The sequence below is a fragment of the Apis florea genome, unplaced genomic scaffold (genome assembly GCF_048593485.1).
Source record: "Apis florea isolate Af1SG1 unplaced genomic scaffold, ASM4859348v1 contig_3585_pilon, whole genome shotgun sequence".
In the NCBI taxonomy this organism is placed as follows: Eukaryota; Metazoa; Arthropoda; class Insecta; order Hymenoptera; family Apidae; genus Apis; species Apis florea.
This window is the reverse complement of record NW_028256788.1, coordinates 1,288,320-1,308,819: the sequence shown is the minus strand read 5'-3', so window position 1 is coordinate 1,308,819 and position 20,500 is coordinate 1,288,320. Positions and strand designations below refer to the sequence as shown.

Below are 20,500 nucleotides of genomic sequence, written 5' to 3'. Positions count from 1 at the left end.
GATGGGATCCGTGGCATAAACTGGAGGGGGGAGACGGTCGCGTTGGAGGAAGCCGTGGTTGTCACGTCCGGGCGCGATGATGCAGGCGGAAAGGCGAGGCCAGATGCAAGTACTCGCACGTACGCACACGCGTGTGCCAAAGTATAATAAACATAATCGCGGTAGCACGATGAGAGGAGGCCTTGGCCGTCTCCCCTCGGTCGTGGCCGGCACGCCCACCACGGCTACTACCATCGTGCAAAGAGAAAATAGTGGCGTGGCAATCAACGGTTTTACACCTGAGCATCTACACGTAGGTCGGAGGCGGCCGGAGTAAGCGAGCCAGAGGTTAAAGGAAGGATGGAGAAGGAGGCCGGATAACTTCTCCTCTTCTTCTTCTTCTTCTTCTTCTTCTGATGTTGTTGCTTCTGATCCCGAGCGAGGCAGCAACTTGCCTCGCCTCTTCGACTTGTGCATCGGCTCGATAGGGACCCGTGCACGCCGACCTACCCTCCAGGATTATCGACGGCGAATCTTTCGATACGCTCCCGTTGCCTCGACGGCTCCCGTTCCCGGATCGATCCTGGATCCTCCACGGTGTTGCTCCACCTAACGGCTCGCCTTATCCGCGCCGCTCCTTCGCAGATCTGATGATCGATTTCGCGGACCACGCTCACGAACGCTTCGCCGATCTTGGATCGGGTTTTTTTTTCTTTTTTAGGGAAGAGGGAGAAGAGATTCGAAGAGATTTGAGGGTAAAGTTAAGGGAAAATGTAGGTTTTTAAGTTATTTTTAGATTATTGATTGAAAAGAAAAAGAAAAGAAGTAAAAATTAGAAGCGTCGATTCGAATTATTTTCTTCCATAGGAATAGCGTTACTTGGAATTTTTTGTTTCGCGAAGATGTATCAAAAAGAGATGATATTCGATACGGTTAAGAAGCTTAGAAGGCAGGATGTTGCGAGTCTTCGAAAAATTCGAGGACTGGTGCGGCAGAGGGAGGCGAAGTACGATAGATCTCGAGGCGAAGTACGGCGAAGAGATGTATCAAGATGTATCGATGATTATCGTTCAAGCGGAAGCGATCTTTCTTTTCGCGGTCGCATCGGCCGGGTTGACAAGCTCGCGATCGAATTTCTACGGCATTCCAAGGGGCAGTTTCTACGGCGTAGAACGGCATTTCCAGGCTGATATTAGAACGTGGAATATATTCAACTTCACGAACGAGCTTATATTAACAATCTCTATATTTGATACATTTTTAATTGTAATATTATTAGATTTTTCATTTTCGTTATTTGTAACCTTTTGTACTCGAGAAATCGCAAAAAAAGAAAAAAGAAAACGAGGAAATTAATTTTAAAAACACTTAGGATATTATATACTTGATATTATATACTTGAGATCGAAGTAGAATTTCAATAATTAATTGTAAAATTTATTTTCGATGCATGATTCTTCCTCTTTTTCCACTCGATACGTTTCTCGAACGTGCCTTTTCGACGGGGAGATGCAGATCCGGCGAGAAAGTTGTTCGGGTCGCGGTTATTTGATCAGAGACTCGTACGAACGAGTCGTTAGCTCGTACGTGCCAAGATCGAGATTCGCCGGTGTGGACACCAACACCGGTGCACGTGCTCCCGTATCATCGACATACGTGACTCCATCGCTGCGGCCGAGGTATATATTCCCTTCGATATATAGGGTGGGGTAATAACCATTGCCACTTGAAATAACTCGCTCGAACACCGAGCTCCGTGAACCGAGCTGAATGATATTCGGCCCGCGGTGCTCGCCGATACCGATTTGCATGAATGGGAATTTTTTTCGCCCGATTTACTTCGCCTCGACGAAAGTAATCGGCGCGTGAAACCCAATTGTCGTAAGGGATTTTATTATTTTCCGATTTTCGATCCGTCAGACTGTGCCTGCTCGTCTCGAACTCGGTCGGAGCGAATGCTACTGGAAAATAGCCGGATACGTTCGGATTAACGGATTGCCTATCGATCGAGTAGCGATCCAACGATTTAACAAATACTTGATAAACGAATTGATGAAAACGAATATCAAAAAAGTCACTCGATCCAACTGCACCGTTGAGAACCACTGCATACATCGGATACTTAATAAGCCCCGATCTAACTCCTTGGAAAGAACTTTCTTAGAAAATAAATAAATAAATAAATAAAAAAATACATCGTAGGAGGAAAGATTAAAAATCCAAGTCGAAACTTGAACTTACTCCGAACCTAACCTCTAATAATCCCTCGTCGAGAAGGTCGAAGCCATCACCCCTGGCAATCGTCCTGGCCAATAATCCCTCACGACAACGATGGAACGAGTATTATATATTTCCAAGTAGCGCCGGCCATTTCCTCGTTCTACGTACAAGTGTGCCAATAATATAACTCCAAGATCCTCACCACTTCTCCCCCCCCCCTCTCTCTCTCTCTCTCTCTCTCTCTCTGTGGATGATATACGCGCGTTCGTTCAGAAGCAGCGTATACGGCGTATATATATAAGCGCGAGGCGGGTTGGCTGTTACGAGGAGGATCGGGAGCATAAGTCTATACTTATGGGGGGCTTAGGTGGTAGATATGGAGCGGTCGATAATGATCCAATATACTGGTACATCCTCGCGAAGTAATTACAATGATGAGCGAACCGCTACCATCGGGTTGGCACTCGGCTGCTCCCTCGGAGGCTAGGCGTTCGATCCCTTCCTCGCCGCCCACCTCCTCTGCGCCTCTTCCTGTTTTTCTTGTTCCTTCCCTCCCCCTCCCCCTCGCCCTCGCCCCCCTCCCCTCCCCTCCCCCTCTCCCTCGCTTTATCTCTCGTTTTCTCTCGTTCGCCTCCTTCCGAGCGAGCGGCCGGTGTTGCGCACCGCAACAAGAGCAAACATCACCACGGGGTCGTCACGGGGCCACGGAGTCACGGTGGATGGATCTCGGGGCCGTTTCTCCGATCCCCTGGAATTATCACGGGGCCACCGTGGGGGTTCACCCGGCCGGAAGTGCGTCATCAGCGGGATACGTGCTCCACGCTAACGATCATCGCGCCTCTCTCTCTCTCTCCCTCCTCTCCTTTGTTCGCTCCCCATCTTTTGTCTCCCGACTCGATCCATGTTTCGATCTATTCGAGTCTTGATAAAGGATTTGATCGAACAATTACAAAATTCGTTTGAAATCTGTTTGATTAATAATTTTTCATACGAACGATTCCATTGAGAAAAGGATACAGTCTAAACTAATCTCTTTCCAACGCGAGAATTCTTGTCGAATTACGGGATTTAAATATATATATATATATATAACCGTGTATAGGCGATCGATCACAATTGGCGCGAATTCTCTTCTGTCAAAGAATTCGGTCGAGCAAGACGACGGCGAAGGCATTCGCTCCGGCGAAGGTTCATTCATCGATTTTTTGTCCCGAAGAACCTGCTGCGAGCTAGATCACTCCAACTCGCCAGGAGCTGAATAGAGGCGATGCGAAGTGTCTGATTAACGTTGCGTTTTTTCCCCCCTCTCTCTCTCTCTGTTTCTTTCTTTTATCTGAGAAAGAGAGAGAGAGAGAGAGAGAGAGAGGCTCGTCACGAGCCGACGACCTCGCCCTCTTCGCTTCCTTTCCGGTCGACTCGATTATGAGCGAATATGGCTATCAAAGTGAACTGCCTCGGCTCTCGTTGCATCGACAGACAACCCGGCCTGGACGCATTCTTTTGCATAATCGATCGGTGATCGGATCGGTAGGCGGCTAGCAGCCGCGGCAATTATCTTCTTGCCGTGAGCTGAGCGAAAAATTTCTTTGAAAGAGAGTGGGGAGATTGTCTCGACGATCCGCGCGAATTCCCTTTCGAAGAGATTCTATTTCGTTTCGAAGAATAGAGGACAGTGAAGATGAATTAAATTCAATTCTCTCTAACTCTCAACTTCTATTTTCTTAATTTCTCGAAGGATCGCTTCTCGATCGATCGAAATTTTATTACGTTTCTCTTTGTTTCACCACTTTGTTCTCCTTTCCAGGAAAGGAGATGCAAATATTCGTTCTTTTATTAAATATATGATCCGGAGGGGGGATGGAAGTGACGCGTTGCGACGCCACTGTGGCATCCTCGGCGAGAGGAGCACGCATAACGTAGAGATGTAGCGGTCGAGAGAGCTCCGGATCGCCGAGGGCGCGCTTCTCTCTCCGCAAGAAGCGGAGGTGAAGGGGGCACGCCAGCGACGAGGGGCCTGAAGAGCGCTAGGGGAAGAGGTCGACCGGGATAAACATCTGAGCCCCGCCCGGCACCCGAGGCTGCGGCCTTTTGTTGCTCCTCTTCATCCTTCCTCTTCTCCTACTTCTTCCTACATCCTTGCTCCTTCTCTCCTTTCGCTTCTGCTAGAAACTTTCTTGTTTCTTCTTCTTCTTCTTCTTCTTCTTCTTCTTCTTCTTCTTCTTCTTCATCGCCCTCTTCTGTGGTTGCTTCTTGTTGTTCCTCCACTGCTGCTGCCATTATCGATCACCGATGAGCCTTGGTCGGTACGTCGATATGTAACGTTTCACACGTCCTGCGCATTTTATGGCGTTCCGCCTCTATCTGGTTTCCTTAATTGTATTTCATTTCTGCTTGATTCTGCAGCCTCGATTAACCCCGTGATTCAGCCGAGTCGACCTTTTGCCACTTGAGTTGATCAGGGCTTGAGAGATTAGCTAGAGAGAGACAACTTTTGCTCAAGTTTTGTTTTCGTTCGTTTCGATTTGACTGCCATTTTGATGGCAAATTGAGGAATTGGTTAGGAAAAGTTAATTTTCAATGGAGAGATTAAAAAACACGAATAATTTTGTATCAGAATCATGTGAAAGTTTGTCGCGTAGATGGCGCGCTTGAGTTGTGCACGTTCATATTTTTAAGTACAGTGAATATAATGGTAAAAAAAAAAGAAACTTAAAAAGAGAAGAATCGGAAAGAAGAAATTACTCGTGTTATTACTGTTACTCGTTTTAATTCTCCTCGCTCGTTTCGTTCCATCTTTTATTTTCTCGAATCTTACTGTGTTGCACGAAAGAAAACAACCGTGATCGAACCCTCTTAAATCCTGCACGATCTACCCGCAACATCTCGAACAAATCCATCCCGTCCGACTAAATTAGAAATCCATCAGAAAACGCTTTTCACTCGAGCCTTTCATCATTTCATCCTTTCATCCTTATCCAACAGAACGAGGCTAACTTTTATTCGACCCGTAATTCAAGTCGATCGCCGCGGGATTCGGACCGATAACGAGCCTTTCCGATTAAAGTTTATTGGCCGGCCTCTGTATCAGATAAGAGCTTCCGTGTTGTTCCACGTCCAGTGATGACGCAGTCGAAACCATCGCGTCTCCCTCGATGATTTCTCGCGTCCTAGACCTCGAAACAGAAACTACCTTGAGAAACTGGGGATTGGTTTCTCACCCTTTGCGCCATTCTTTTCAGATACCAAGAAAAATTTAGACTTTCAATTATATTTTTTTTTCTTTTTGGAAATTACATCGTCGAAATAATGAAAATCTTTCAATAATTATTTTTTTTCAAAGGGTAACATCACGATTCTTTCGTGATGCGAAGAAAAATTTAGACTTTTAATATTCTTTTCTTTTGGAGATTGAAGTATAGTGAATAAAGAAAATGTTTCGATGATTATTCTTTTACTAGTTAAAAATTCTCTCTGAAGGGAAGATATTTTGATTTCAACGAAGAGTAATATTACGATTTTTTTGAAGAAAAATTTAGACTTTCAATATTCTGGAGGTTAAGTTGAAGTATAGTGAATAAAAAAAATGTTTCGATAATTATTTTTTTACTAGTCAAAAACTTTTTTAACGAGAAGACATTTTGATATGAAGAAGATCAAGAGATAACATAATGGTAATATCGAAGATCACTCTACAAAATTTGATATTGACACTCCCTGTAACTTACATTTTACCAACGATCACAGCAGAAAAATCTGCTGTCACAGATTGGAAAACGTTGCTACGAAACGATGATCCGAGTTGCAAATGCATCTTGAACTCCGAACTTTCCCATCGTCTCTCAGCGAGAATAAGGGAAAGAAAGGCAGAAAGGAGCGCAGAGTGAAAGAGGGAAGCGGGGGAAGCACGGTGCACAAAGTGCAATTTCATCATTTTTGCCTCGTAAAATCCGGCCAATGAACGGCGTAAAAATGAATAACTGGAGGATCGTTCAACCCGCGGAACGAACTGTGCAGCCCGCTTGGTGCGCACGATACAAGCGCCCTCTACCCTCCAGTCAACCGTCTCGTCCTTCTTTATCCCGTTTCAGACCTCTTCGTTCAACCTCTCGCGAAACCATTTTTATCTTCCGGGTAGAATAGATTATCTTTATTTACGAGCGAATCAGTGGCGTGGGCAAATTGTTTGGGAACTGGAGGGCCGCTTATTTAGAAGCCGTAAACTATTCAATACGAACGTCGATGTGTGCACGCGAGAGTGAACGAAAATTTGAGGGAGTAAAATAAGCCGATGCTTACGAGATTGTCGTCTCCAAATGAGGATCACAGGAGGAAAGTTTGATATTCTTCGAATATTGAAGTGACTAGGTCGAATTAGAATTAAATTTGTCGTTTTAATTTTGAGATATAGAAAAAAAAAAAAAAATGAAAAGAAATTAATTGGAACGAACATATTCCTTCAATTTCCGTGATTTTCGAATATTGAATTAATTCATTCATCTTCCAACAATTGAAGCTTCTTATTGTTTAAATTTATCCTAAAAATATATATATATATATATTTATTTAACGACTATTTCTTTCTATCGAACATCGTTGATGACGATTAAACGACGAATAAATTTAAATTTCGTATTTTTTACCACGTTTTATTTTTATTCATCTTAATGAAGAATCTATCCACGTACAGTTATTCCTCCTACTCGACTCGATATCTCATTTCTGAAATCTCTAAATTCCGCAACGTCATCGTTTAGAAGCGAAACATCGCGATTACATCGCGCCACTACCAACTCGTACGCTACTCGATTTACCCGTCTTAGATCCGTTTTACGACTGTATCTAATATTTTATTGCTCACCATCCCGCCGTTGATCGTAGTTGATTGCCATTAAAACGATAGATAAGTATCGATGGAACCGTGTCCCTTTTTCAACGGCTCGCGCGCCCATCGGATTCGAGAGATCACCCCACGTGTAATAATGTTTGACATTCCCCCGCCTCTTGATCCTCTCAATTATTTGCCGCCGATTCGTACGTGCTTAACGTCCCAATCACGAAAATTTACGATGTTTTCTTTCTTCTTATTAAAATCTCGTTCGCCCGTAATTTTCACGAAATTATATTAAATTGGTGGCCCGTCTCGATTTATATTTTTTCACGATACGTTTGCCACTGTTGGATGGAACGATGCTGGGTGATTTTTGCGAATGTAATAATTTATTCGATTCTCTATTTTACATAGAATCATTAATTTTTTATATATACGTATATTTTTGAATTAATCGCGTTATAAAAGTTCGATCAGAATTATATCTCTTTTACGAATAATAATTTAACACCCGAAATGGCGAAATGTTTAAGATAATCGTCGAATGATGAATGGGAAAACGTGATAAATAAAATAAACGGTGGAATGAAATTAATTGAAACTGATATATAGGAATAATAAAAGATGGTAGAGGAGAACGAGAAAGGAAGAAAGTTAAACGAGAAATTGCTTCTAATCAAGACGTAAAAATGTGAATAATCGAACAATTTATACATACTGAAACTGACAGAATTTTCATTTGTCAGGCATAAAACTGTCAACGTCCGAACGTGCAACTACATAAATTACTCAGAAAGATTCTAATAACACGTTGAAAACGCGTTAAACGATTCACGGTTAATTAAGAGTCTCTCGTTTATTGACCAAAGCGTTAACACGTTTCCAGGGAGAATAATAAATTGGTCGATGATCCCCTTCATCCTCGAAGACGCCTTCCGCGAGTCAGGTGGCGCCACTTCTCTAAATTATTATACCTCGTAAACCATCGATTTTATGTAATCGCGTTCGATCGATGACAACTGGCACGCAGTTATCTGATAATTGGAGAAGAAAATAATTAACCGACAGGTTGCAGATGAAAGCGTGAATAATCTTAGATAATTGGGTTTTGGTATGTCACCGTTTTAGAGAATTAAAGAACGTTTGGAAATGAAAGAACGTGTTGTAAATAATGGAAGATTATATTTCGTGACAATTAAACGGTGAACGAATAACAACAGTTTCGTTAAGTCTCTGTTAAGTTTCGAATTCAGGCTTGACTCAAGTTAGAAATTGTAAAATTGTAATCGTTAATTGAATTTAAATTTCACTTAACTCGAAATTATTTAATGATCAAGGCATTACATATCTTTATCCAAAGATAATTAAACAAAAGAAAGAATTCCAATTGTACGGGCCGCATCTTTTTCTTCCACGACTGTCGAATAGAATTCCACCTACAATGTCGTTCAAATTGATTTAAAAAAAAAAAAAAAAAGAAATGTACATGGTCGAAAGGAAAGAAGAAAAGAAAGAAGAAAAATAATTTACACCCAGGCATACATCACAATCCTATAACGCGTATAACGAAACCCACCAGCGTAAAATCAAACCCGAGATTTTTAATAAAACGGAAATAATTTAATCCAATCCCTGACGCGTCGAATGACACGCGTGGGCTAGCATTTTCATAGCGGCGGAACACGATCCATGAAAACCCACACGGAACAAGTTTCCATTCCATCCTCGTATTCGTACGCTACGCACTTGAAAAATCGCGACTCCAAACCGAATCAGCTCGTGTACCATCGTTCGATCGTTCTAAGCGGCCAGACGTCGGCCAATATAATTGACGAGCCTCCAACAAACAGGAATGATCGCGTAAACGGCGTGTAAAACAAACAGTTTTTAAACGAGGCAACGAGGTTGAAAGACTAATTGATTAATTAGTTCGTGAATCACACATTTTTTTCGCCGTCTTTTTTTTCTCTCTCTCTCTCTCTCTTTTCTTTTTTTCCTTTTTACCTTTTCCGCGTTCGATCACGTTTCCTTGACCTTTCAAGTGCGCGTTTATCTCTTTGACCTTTACCTCCGCTGATTCATCAGCATCCGACGGCGTTACCTCGACAGTTATAATCATCGTGCGTGTTCATAATTCCATTTATTCCGTTTCGCCATAATAATCACGACTGTTGGTTTGACTTTTCGAAGGATAAAGGAGGTTTTAACGAGATTTTTCCTGCTGTGGAAATGCGACAACTTCCGGTTATGGATGGATGTAATTTTAAAGATTAATTAATCGGTGAAGATTTTTTTTAAGAATTTGTCTCTTCGTGTCATAAATAAGCGAATTTTCGAGTAAATTCCAACGATTTTTAATTTTTAATTTATATTACTATATTTTATAATAATCTCGAGAAATTATCAGCAAGTATATAAATATCAAAGAAAACTTAGATTGAACCTCTGACCTAATTTGATAATAAGATATATTGTAATATATCATATTTTAAGGAAATGTTAATAAGCATACGATATATTCAATATAATACGATGAAATAGCTTGAAGAAAAGCTTAATCCAACGATTTAGTTACATACTTCCATTATTAGTCTTGACAACTTATTTATTTTCTTCAAAAAAGAAAAATTGTAACGTAAAATTTATTTACAAAAATCGAAAAAAAAAAAAAAAGAACTCCTCATACAAACTTTCTAAAAAAAAAAGAAATTTACGTCCAACCAATTACTCGATTCTCTCTATTCTCCACCTGCAACTGGAAGCTCGAACTCCTCTCCCTCCCCCCTCCCCCTCTTCCTACCTTCACCCGCGAATTAACGAGCATCGCGGTTTTTAAATTATTCGAAACGAGGGCCGAAACGAGCTAATAATAAAACGGGTCGAGTCGTTTATGTTTCATACGCGCGGTGGTCATCGAAACAAGGTATTTAATTAACTAAAATCCGCGAGCATTATTATTCGACCTCTCCACTCTTCGCGTGGTGAACGGCCGAGCGGAACATTCCTGTAAATAACATCGAAATTAACCGTACGTTACGAAAGCAGCCTCGTTTCTCTCCCGCGGTACACACACTGCAGGCAAAAAACTCGCGTGGTTCTGCGAGGTTTGGTTTAAAGGCCATGAAACTTTTTCACCGGAACTTTACGCGATCCCAAACGCGGAGAAACGCCGTGGATTCTTCTTTGGACTGCCCTTCCAACGCATGGATTTTTATACGTAAATGAATTTTGAGGCGCAACGTTCGCGCACCTCGTTCGTTCCACGAGGGCGCTGTTAATCCTTGGAAAGATAAGCGCGTAACGAGAGGAGGTTAGCCTGTTCGGCGAGGAAATATACAGTTCGATCAAAATGAGATTGTAATTAACGTGTTTACGCGCCAAGCTTTTCTTGGCTGGTACGGTCCCTAGTTGATAAAAGGTTATGCCGTTTTTCTCCCCTGGCTCTCCCTTTAATTAACGTTACCGTGAAAAATCGACGGTCGTGTTCGAGGTTATGTTTGATGTTACAGTTCAGGTATGCGTGGTGAGCGATGTAATTAATGAGCGTCGAGTTTTAGTGTAAAACGTGTTTATTAATCGTCTCGTTTATCGAGATCGTGTCGGGTAATAAAATTGCCAACTTTTTTGATTTTTTTTTTTTTTTTTTGCGTCCTCTGATTCGACAGTTTTTGTCGAGTTTTCTTTTTTCCCAATTTTTAATATCTATTAACGGATTCTTGCAATAATTATTCGTGAGAAAAATTTTTATTTTATTATTCGAGTCGAGTATTGATCTTCTTCTCTATCGTCTGTTCTATCGATTTTTTTATACGCTAACTTTTGTGCTCGTCTCTGGAAACAACACGTATCGATGCATTAACACCTTGCGTCATAATTTCACGAAACAATTCTCGAAATTTGAACACAATGGAGAACACATTGGCAACAAGCTTGTATACAAAAATTAACGTTAACACTGGAAATAAAATACCTTTCATCAAGAATATCTTGAAAAGACAGTTAGAAGTAATAACCCGAACTCGAACCGTTATCCAAACGTTCTAGACAACGTTCTCTCCATCGCGTCGAAAGTCATACCAAAATCTGGTATCCACGATGGGCATCGATGCATCCAGTTTTCTTCATGGCTCATTAAGGCTGTGGATTCGTCGCGTGTTCTCCGCGTACATCATAATAAAAATTCCATAAACCAGATGCCCGTTATCGTTTTTACGCCTTCGAGAATGTAGACGCGAGTCCATTGGCCGTTCCACAGACATCCAGCCAACGTTTCTTCTTCCCCTTCCGGTCGTCGATTGCTCTTGCTCCAACTCTCTCCTCCTCTCTCTCTCTATTTTTCTCCTCTTCCTTCACGCGGGACGCTTTTAAGGCAAATTAAATACGGCGCAACAAATTACGCGGCGAGTCTGACTCCTCGTAAATCAGGCGGCCAATAAAACGTCCTTCGAAACGGGCTGAAAAATTCGACGGGGGCCATTCGATAGGGCGTCCCACTTGCCGGAAGAGGAGAGGAGAAACTCGCGAGAAGGAGTTCTCTCGTGAAGATGGTCGCGGAGGGGGAGGAACCCGTGTTTTTTTCTTTTCTTTTTTACTGCCGACAGCACGTCTCAATTAAATCTTCGAAATCATCATCCGGGGTATCGTCGTCGTGAAACCGTCGTCGGACCGCCTCGAGCCTCTCTCTGTTTTGTCGACGAGCGTAAATTTCTTGGGTTAACAGGGCCTTGGTAAGTGTTGGCCACTTGGTATCATTGGGATGCTGCGCGAGAAATATACGAGATGTATTCCCTTCGGTGTCGTTAAAAATGGCCCTCTTGTCGGGGAATACGATTTTCTTTTCTCTCTCTCTCGTGAAGAGACGATTCCTCCAATAATTCGTTTGTTTCTTTAATGAGACGCGATTGTCTGCGAATGAGGAGAGGTTGATAAGGGGAGATGGGATGATAACGAGAGATAAGTTTTAATAAAGTTTTCAACGAAACGAATTTATTTTAGGATCGTTCATCGGGATGATTGTTATCGGAGACAGAAATATCGAATGTGTATGCGATGTATAGATTAAACAGAAGTCAAGTTAAGAAGTTGCTTGATCATATCTTCGAGGGAAAAATTACTTACGCTGGATCGAAATACGATCTGTTTCTGATATCACTCGAAGTGTGAATAGGCTTCTGGCCTAGCTTTTCGAGGCGGTTTGTTTAGACGCGAGCATTCCATCCACCGGTGGATTATAGTGTTTCAAAACGGTGCAATTTTCGCCGGGAAATACGATGATTGGCTCCGAGAGCATGAATTAGGATTGATTCTTCTGGGAGAACGATCCTCCACGCAACGATGTTTGAGGAAAAGAGATGTCGTTAGCGAGATTCACCTGCTCTTCTTCCAATTTAATTCTTCTCTTTTTTTCTTCTAACCTTGATAAAAATCAACTTGAAATGCTTCGAAAGAAAATCTTATTAATCATCATTAAATATCGTTTTCAACATTTTCAAATCTTCGGACGAATATCGTGATACACGTAACATTTGGAGGGGAAAGGAGGAAAGAGGGAACAAGGAGGAAGAAACCTAATAATAATAATAATAATAATAAAAGAGATCCAGTTCGATCCACGACGCTTGGAACGTACAAAAGGCAGCAGCTCGTTATCAGCCGATCCCATCTTATCAGGGCGAACCGGCACAGCCGATAAATCATCCGAGTCCTTGGCGGGGCACCTTTAATTACCGGCCGAGGTGGATCGAGGGAAAAAAATATGAAGACGTAATACGTTATCCGGCTGCCTCTCTTCGTGCCTACCGGTAGATAGGGAGGCCGGTCCAGTTGATGCCGAGAGGCGTTGCTCATAAATAATGAACACGTATTCATGAACGCCACTGGTTACTTCGATACCCCGAAGATGAGCTATGGGGCTAGGCCGCGGCTTCCAGTAACGCGGGACGACTTTAACGCGTCGATTTCGAGCCGATCGTCTTCCGTTTGCCCGCTCCTCTCTCTCTCTCTCTTTTTGGATCGCGTGGAGGAACGAGGAACGAGCGAGCGGAGGTTGCTCGGGGCAGAAACGAGGTTAGGTTATATTGGATCGAGTTGCAAACTCGGGCGATCGAGTTTGTAGCTACGTAACAAAGCGAGGCGGGTTGTTGTTTGTTACGAGGTTTAACGCCTCGCGAGCGTCAGCCTCTTTCTTCTTTCGATTCTTCGAGGCGAGGTGATTGGAAGAGAATACATTGATGTTTTGAAATGTTGGTAGGAAAATTTTTGATCAATTTTGCAATTTGAATTTGGATTAGAATTGAAATAAAGTGGACAATTTTGTCAGCTTCGAGATTGGTAAGGGAGTAACAAATTTAAGCTAGATTTAGAGGTTATGATATAGGTATTCGAGTAAGTTGGAATTCATTGAATTGCAGAGAAATAAGAAAGGTTAGATTAAAATGTGTATTAGATAAATAAATTTTTCATTTACTTAAGTTAAACCTACGGAACGTGTTAAGAGTTTGTAAAAATTATTAATGTATTGATACAGTTATTATATAAAAAGGATAATACAGAAAATACTTAGAGGATAAGATTATTAGAATTTATTATTAGATGGGAGGAAAATCAAAAAAGACGTGCAAAATGTAGATGTATCTGCTTGAACGATCTTTTTGATAAAGCAAACTTCAGGGTGTCTCGTCTTGCTAGAAATCTCGAGATAATTTCTGTTTTAATCGACGTTAGAGTGCAACGTCTCTCACGGCAAGTTATGGTAATCAGGATTTTATTAATTGAAAAAAAAAAAAAGAAAGAAAGAAAGAAAAGATGAAACGAGAGCACTTGCGGGAAATATTCTCATAAAACCTCTTAATAATTTTGAAAAATTTTTAATAGAGATCTTGAGAATATGACGAAGTAGAAATATTTTAATCGAGGCGAATAAAAAGTGATTTAACATGTTGAAGCAAAGGAAACCTCGTACATTTTTAACGTAAAATATAAAATGTCGAGAAGATAGGATATATATTGCTTATCAAGTTTCTTGACAGTTCTAATTTCCGGAAGAATTGAACTGACTTAACAGGTTATTACTTACTTAATGAGAAGAAGTTTTAATTGGGAAGAAATTGAGGGAAAGAAAGGAATAAGAGATGGATCAATTTTTTTTAAACAACGAAAACGCATCTTAACGATTTTATATTACATTTCCAATTCAATGTTAAATTGGATAGAGAATTTAGATGAGAGTGTCGAGTGTTTTCGATCAGATCGAAAACCATGTTCATGTTGGAAAGAAAGGAAAATAGAAAGATAATTGTTTAAACGCTGAGAGCAATGAAAAATGCAATAAAATGGCGCTTTATCATAAATCAAACATTACTTAGAAAGTAGTATCCTGCTATTTCCTACGCTTTCTACTAATTTTATATCGAAACGAAAAGCTTCGATCCAAGATTATCGCTGCTCGAAGAGCTAGTAGGCACTTTGTATCTAAAATCGGATCTTAAAATCTTCAAATCGAAGTGTTTCACGATATTTTAAGATATTTCAAAGATATTCCAAATTATATACTTTCTAAGTATTTAGAAAGTAAGAGTATCTAAATCAATTTGCTCAAATTTCGATGTTCGATGATCCCTTAACCTAAAATAATCTAATAAAATATTAATTCAATCCCAGTTAACCGAATCAATATTGATAATAATATTGATCCTTATTACCATACCATAAAATACGAAAACACGAATTCTTCAAAGAATAAAATTCGTCGACTCGCTGTTTTCAAGCTCGAAAAAAAAAAAAGAAAACTCCATCCCATCATCCGACAAGAAGAAAGCTCGAGATCCACGAGGCGAGATTCAGTATACTTTAATCGCATCTCGCATCAGCCTCCCCTGAACAGCAGCACAGCGACCGGCAGCGGCCAGGGTTTCGATTGACGCTAATCTCGGGTATCGACGGTGCCCGACCGATTACTACATCGTCGCGGGACAAGCGTGCAGGGACGGGCATTGGACGGGCCGTTTAATCGCGGGCCGCGAAAGAGAAAATGGCCGAGGTGGTAATGGCTAGCTCCGGAAGCTGGCCGATCGGTTCCAGATGAGAGAGAGAGAGGGAGGAGAGGAACGAAGCGTCGTACGCTCTCGCCTCGATCCGCGTGGTGGACGACGACGCGTCGATGAAGGGGAAGCCGAGAGCAGCCCGTCGCCTTCCCTCGAATAATCTCGAAGCGAGCGGATATCTAAACGAGGACCTTGAAGCAAGCCCGCGGGCGATGCACGCGTACATATGTACGCTCGCTTGGAAGCGAACGTATGGAAGTCGAGTGGCTCGCCGAGTGATATATATCGGCCGCGATATATCGCTCTCCCGATGCCACGACTCGATCTTCGGCCCGTAGCGGTCGCTGCGAATAGAGAGAGAGAGAAAGGGAGAGAGAGAGAGAGAGAGGCGAGTCGAGAAGAGGTGGCGGCCTCTGCTCCACGCCACGCACTCTCGTTGCGAACAACAACGCGCCACCACGCCCTCGTGAAACAATGTGATGGTTAACCTAACAAGCTCTCATCCGTGCTCTCGAGCGTGCTGCGCCACCCTACCGTGCACGGTTGCGGAGACGAGGTTAGGTCGCCACGCGGAGAGACGCCTAGGGCAACACTTTCAGGACTACACCGGCGTGTAGCCGATATTCCGTGGCGATAACGATGTTGCGACATACGCGAGTCAACGTGGCGGGATCGCGAGGTTATGGCGTTCGTGTGTTCAACTCGCGGGGAGTTTCGTTAGGGAGTTGCTTTGATTTTCTTTCTTTCGTTGATGTTGCGCCGATGGGATAAGTTACGAGCCAAGTGGAGGTTGGGCGGAGGAGGATGGAAGAGGAGTTTGGAATGCTTGGTGTGAAGATGGCGTTGGATATATGTTGTACGTTGGGTACCTTGAATTTTCATTGTTAAAAAAATTACTGTTATTGATATTATGTATTTGATAAGGATAATTGAAATTTCGATTAAAAATTGCAATGTTTAAGTTAAAAAGGAAACAAGGCTTTAAGGCTTTCAAAGGAATAATAAATTCCATTGGACGTAAAATATCTCATTTTTCTTCCTCGAGTGATAAAACGAATCGCTTGACAGGCGAAGCCTATCCTATCGTATAACAATTTCTAAAAACAGTTGAATCGGTGATCGTCACGTTTGAAGGTACACGCAATTGTTCTGAAACCGCATCCATATCCGCTCGGGGATGGAACAAGGCATTCTTGTCTCGTTTTATCGATATACTGTCCACCTAGACGAAACGTAACTCCGTACAGCTAGAGACGTAAAGAAAGACGTAGTTAGACAGCGTACGACGTTCCCGGACGACGAGTCGGGAGACAATCTGCCATCGGGTTGTACCGTGGATCGGTGGAAACGCCTGGAATTCAATACCCTTCTGTTCCTTCGTTGGATCCAAATATGGAACTCGGCAACGACCTTTGTAGGAAGCCATAGTCGGCACTGGAAACACGAAAGTACCGCGTCTGCCTTTTGTCCGAACATCGATGAAATCTAAATGAATCACTTTTTTTTTTATTTCTAATCTCTATATCCTTCTTCGTTATATATTACCAAAAGTTTGAATTTTCATCAAAACATAGATTCTTCGAAAATCCTCGAAAAAGAAAAAAAAAAAACAAAATATTCACCCAATTATCAAGTTTCACTCTCAAATCAAAACACTTTCCAAACCGAATCACGTTTCATCGTCGTCGTCATCATCATCATCATCATCATCATCATCATCATCATCATCATCATCATCATCATCATCATCATCAACAACAGCTCGAAAGAAAAACCCAATTCATCAGAGCTCGAAAAAATACCCATTCCCATCGAGGCAAATCGAATCGCATCATTTTCGTCTCATCATCGCCACGTCCCGGACGAGGGAAACGAGCTGTTCCCCTCGAAAGCGACGAAAGGAACCATACTCTGGCCGAAGCGACAGGTTGCTTCTCTCGAGGCGAAGGTGTGTGCACACCACCTTCGTTCTCGAGGTCCTCTGTTCGATTCCTACTCCTCCAAGTCCGCTGATATCCTACCCACAACGACCGCCACCACCGTCGCCTCGCTCCGCGTACCACCACCACCGGTTACCTTTTGTCCACCACCACTTGGCCCGGCTACCACCTCCTTGTTCGCAGGCAGCGCGGGGCACCTCGCCATGTGACTGATTCCCCTTCTCCGCAGGTTGACGAGCGGTGGGCCTGCCTACCTGCCGCCCGTTGCCCCGCTCCCATTACGACGCGGACTCTCGCGGCAGGTGCACCAACCTAAGTGCCACTCCGCTTACCTGTGTGTCGTGCCTACCAAGCCAGCGTGTCCGGTGGTCAGGTTCTTCCCTCTCTTTCTTTCTCTCTTTCTCTCTCTTTCTCTCCCTCCCTCTCCCTTTCTCTTTCTCTCTCCTTCCTTCTCTCTTTCCTCTTTCTCTCTCTCTCTCTCTCTTTCTCTCTCTCTCCCTCCCTCTCTCTTTCTCTCTCTCTCACCCTTTCTCTCCCGCGTGTGTCTCCTCTTTCTCACCCCCTACCAAGCTTCGTCCTTCTCCCTCTGTCTTCCTCTGTCCCCTTCGACGTCGCCTCACGCAGCAGTGCGGTGTTGTAGTGTCGTGTCATCCTGCGCTACGTCAACGATCCTCCCGAACGTGTGTCGAGGCAACGATCGATCGATCGCGTATCCTCTCTTTGACTATCCGTCGCTACCTGGCGCGCCTATATATACATATATATACAACATCTTCCCTCCGTAATATACCCTCCGCCACGAAAAGTTTCCAGTTTCATCCTTAGTGCGGCTCTCCGATTTTGCGAAAACGTACGCGACCGTTTCTCTCGAGACACGTTGTCGCCTGTCGATCCTCCTGTCGTGCTCAAGTCTCTCGAGGAAGCAAGAAGGGGACGGAACATCTGGAGAAAAAAAGAGGGAGAGAGAAGGAAAAGAGAGGAAAGGAAGATCTCGTTTCACGGTGGCTCGAGGTTTCCGCGTGTGTAAACAATCGTGTGGAAACGATCGGGCGAAGGCGAGGAGGAGCAGAGCGCGTTCGAGAGGTGTTCGCCACGCGACAGCATAGACCAGTTGGCCGCCGCGTCAGTCGAGGATCGGACGACGATCGTCGACGATCGCCGCGCCGTGTTGCACGCACACACAGTTTTCCCGTCCCGATCGTCGCGAGTGTTGTCAGTGTATTGGCTATCCTCCGTCCACGAGGATCATCGTGGCGACGATCCGAGGGAGCACTGGACCTCGAGGCTCTCTGGCTCTTGGTGGACTACGAGCAAGAGGGGACGCCCGGTGAACGTGTCAAAACGTCCGCCGCCGCGACTCCTCCATTGACATTTCCGTGACATTTAGTGCGCGACCGCGCGCCAGCCTTGCGATTCCAGGCGACCACGCTCGTCTTTTTCGTCGTAACACGCGTCGCCAGAAACAGAGAGAGAGAGAGAGAGAAAGAGAAAGAGAGAGAGAGAGATCCTTGGACACGGTCTGGTGGAGCCCATACAGTGTTCGGTCGTTCGAAAAGTCGCCAAGTTTACGTTACGTTTCTTCCTTTTTTCTTCTTCTTCTTTGATAACCATACACACACTCCTCGATGACGAATATTCTTCCGCGCTTTGTCGACACGCGCGTCTTATTATACGCCGCTTGGAACCGGCCACTGGACGCGTAGCTCGTCGATAGAAAAAAACAAAAATAAATAAACGCTCGACGATCTTTCGTTGCGCTTACGAGAAAGAGAGATAGAGAAAGAGAGTGATCGTTCTTCTCATGATCCTCTCATGCTCACGAGCCGTGCGTTCGCGCGTGATCAAGATCTGACGTTCAACAGGTGGTTTCGAGTATATATTGTATATCGCGGTTTTGGTGGACGAGTTGGGGTTGGTTCACGGATCGAGCTGTATATATAGAAGAGGGTTTGTGAAGAGGGTCGACTGGAGGGAACGGGAGTCGAGGGGGTTGATTGTTCGCTCAGAAGGGAAGTTGGCCGAGTCCTGAATCAAACTGGACATACTCACCGCCACGTCGGGACGTACGGAGTGGAGATGTCCGCGGGTCGCTGAGAGAATGAGGGAGCTGGACACCGAGAGCCCTGTTGTCTGGCCGGCCTGGTGTTACACTGGTGAGTCGATTGTTTAAACGTTTCTAGGAGCGAATTCTTTCTTGGTGATAACGTGCGTTTGGGAACATTTATGAGGTGTGGGTTAATCGAAGTTTTTCGTTTGTCTCTTTTTTTTTTTTTTTTGAAAGTACTTTACATTCGAAGAAACGAAGAAGAAGAAGTAGTAGTTTCGAAGTTTTTGAATTGAGCTCGTTTGTAAAAAGATTTAGGGAAAGAATATTTTAAATCGTACGTTAAAGTTTGTTATGAATCTAGTGAAACTCTCGAACCGATTCCGGTTGAAATTATTGAACCGATTGCAGCAAAGCGCATTTTCTAAATATCTTTAGATACGATCTATTGTGTCATTTGACCTTTTGTCCAGTAAGAAACGAGTAATTATTCGAAACGTGTATAATTTCTTTTTATAAGAATATTCACCTTGAACCGAACTCGTAAGAATATTTAAAGAGAGAAAAAGTTATCGAGTTAATCGTTTCGATGTTAAATCTTTAATCGATCGATCACTTCTTTACAAGGAGTGAATAACATTCTGAAAAATCCGTAAGATTTCTGTTCTCTTGTTTTTAAAAAATATCCGAGAAAGGAAAATAGTTGTCGATGAAACGAAGTAATAAATAAAATTACTTTTTCTATAGATAATTGAAACAAGCTTTTAAATCGGGACGGAATCTCACGATATTTCTAATCTTATTAACAATACTATGATAAAACAGGGAACATTATTGTTTTTCTTTTTATCCATTTTACTTGAATAAATTGTCTTGATTATTATTCGAAATCGAGTCATACGAATACGTATACGTAATGATACTACGCATAAATTCTACGAAAAGGAATGTCTCGCAATTGTTGACAGTTTTTAACGATAACTCGAAAAAAATCTCAAACATTGTTGATGTTTCTTTTCTACGACACGTCTGTTCCATATATTTGGACGCTATATCGTTTGCAAACGTCGTCACGAAGCGTCTCACGTCCAAAATATTTATCCTGCTGTCGTTGCCATTCATCGTCAAAGTTCCATTCAGGTAACACTTTCCATAGATTACGATAATTGTCGAACGTGATAACGAGAGATGTAATGGTGGCAATTCGCGTATATCGCGGTTAAAAAATTTCCAACCATAAATAGCTCTTTCTAATCACAATGCAAATATACCCATCGTGTCCCATTACGATATTTATCTTTATTTTATAACTTTTTTTTTTCCCACTTAACATCATCCGTGATAATTCCAATTTTCAATTTATTTTTTTGATGATAAAAAAAAAAAACGAACATTACAATGATCTTCCTCCAAAAGAGAGATGTTAATTCAATTATATATAAAAAAT

At 42.7% G+C, this 20,500-nt stretch overlaps 1 protein-coding gene across 2 annotated transcripts in view; it reads left to right on the top strand.

Annotated features, from left to right (window-relative positions):
• Window positions 1–20,500, top strand: part of LOC100871460 (uncharacterized) — a 245,944-nt gene that overhangs the window by 72,159 nt on the left and 153,285 nt on the right. Inside the window, exon 1 of one of the 2 annotated variants that reach the window (XM_031917111.2) lies at window positions 17,293–19,162. The exons of the other annotated variant lie outside the window; for it this stretch is intronic. Within the exon in view, the coding sequence (XP_031772971.1) occupies window positions 19,108–19,162 (55 nt within the window). The 5' untranslated portion in view covers window positions 17,293–19,107. Of the gene's footprint in view, window positions 1–17,292; window positions 19,163–20,500 lie in introns of those variants that run through there. 2 annotated transcript variants of the gene reach the window in all.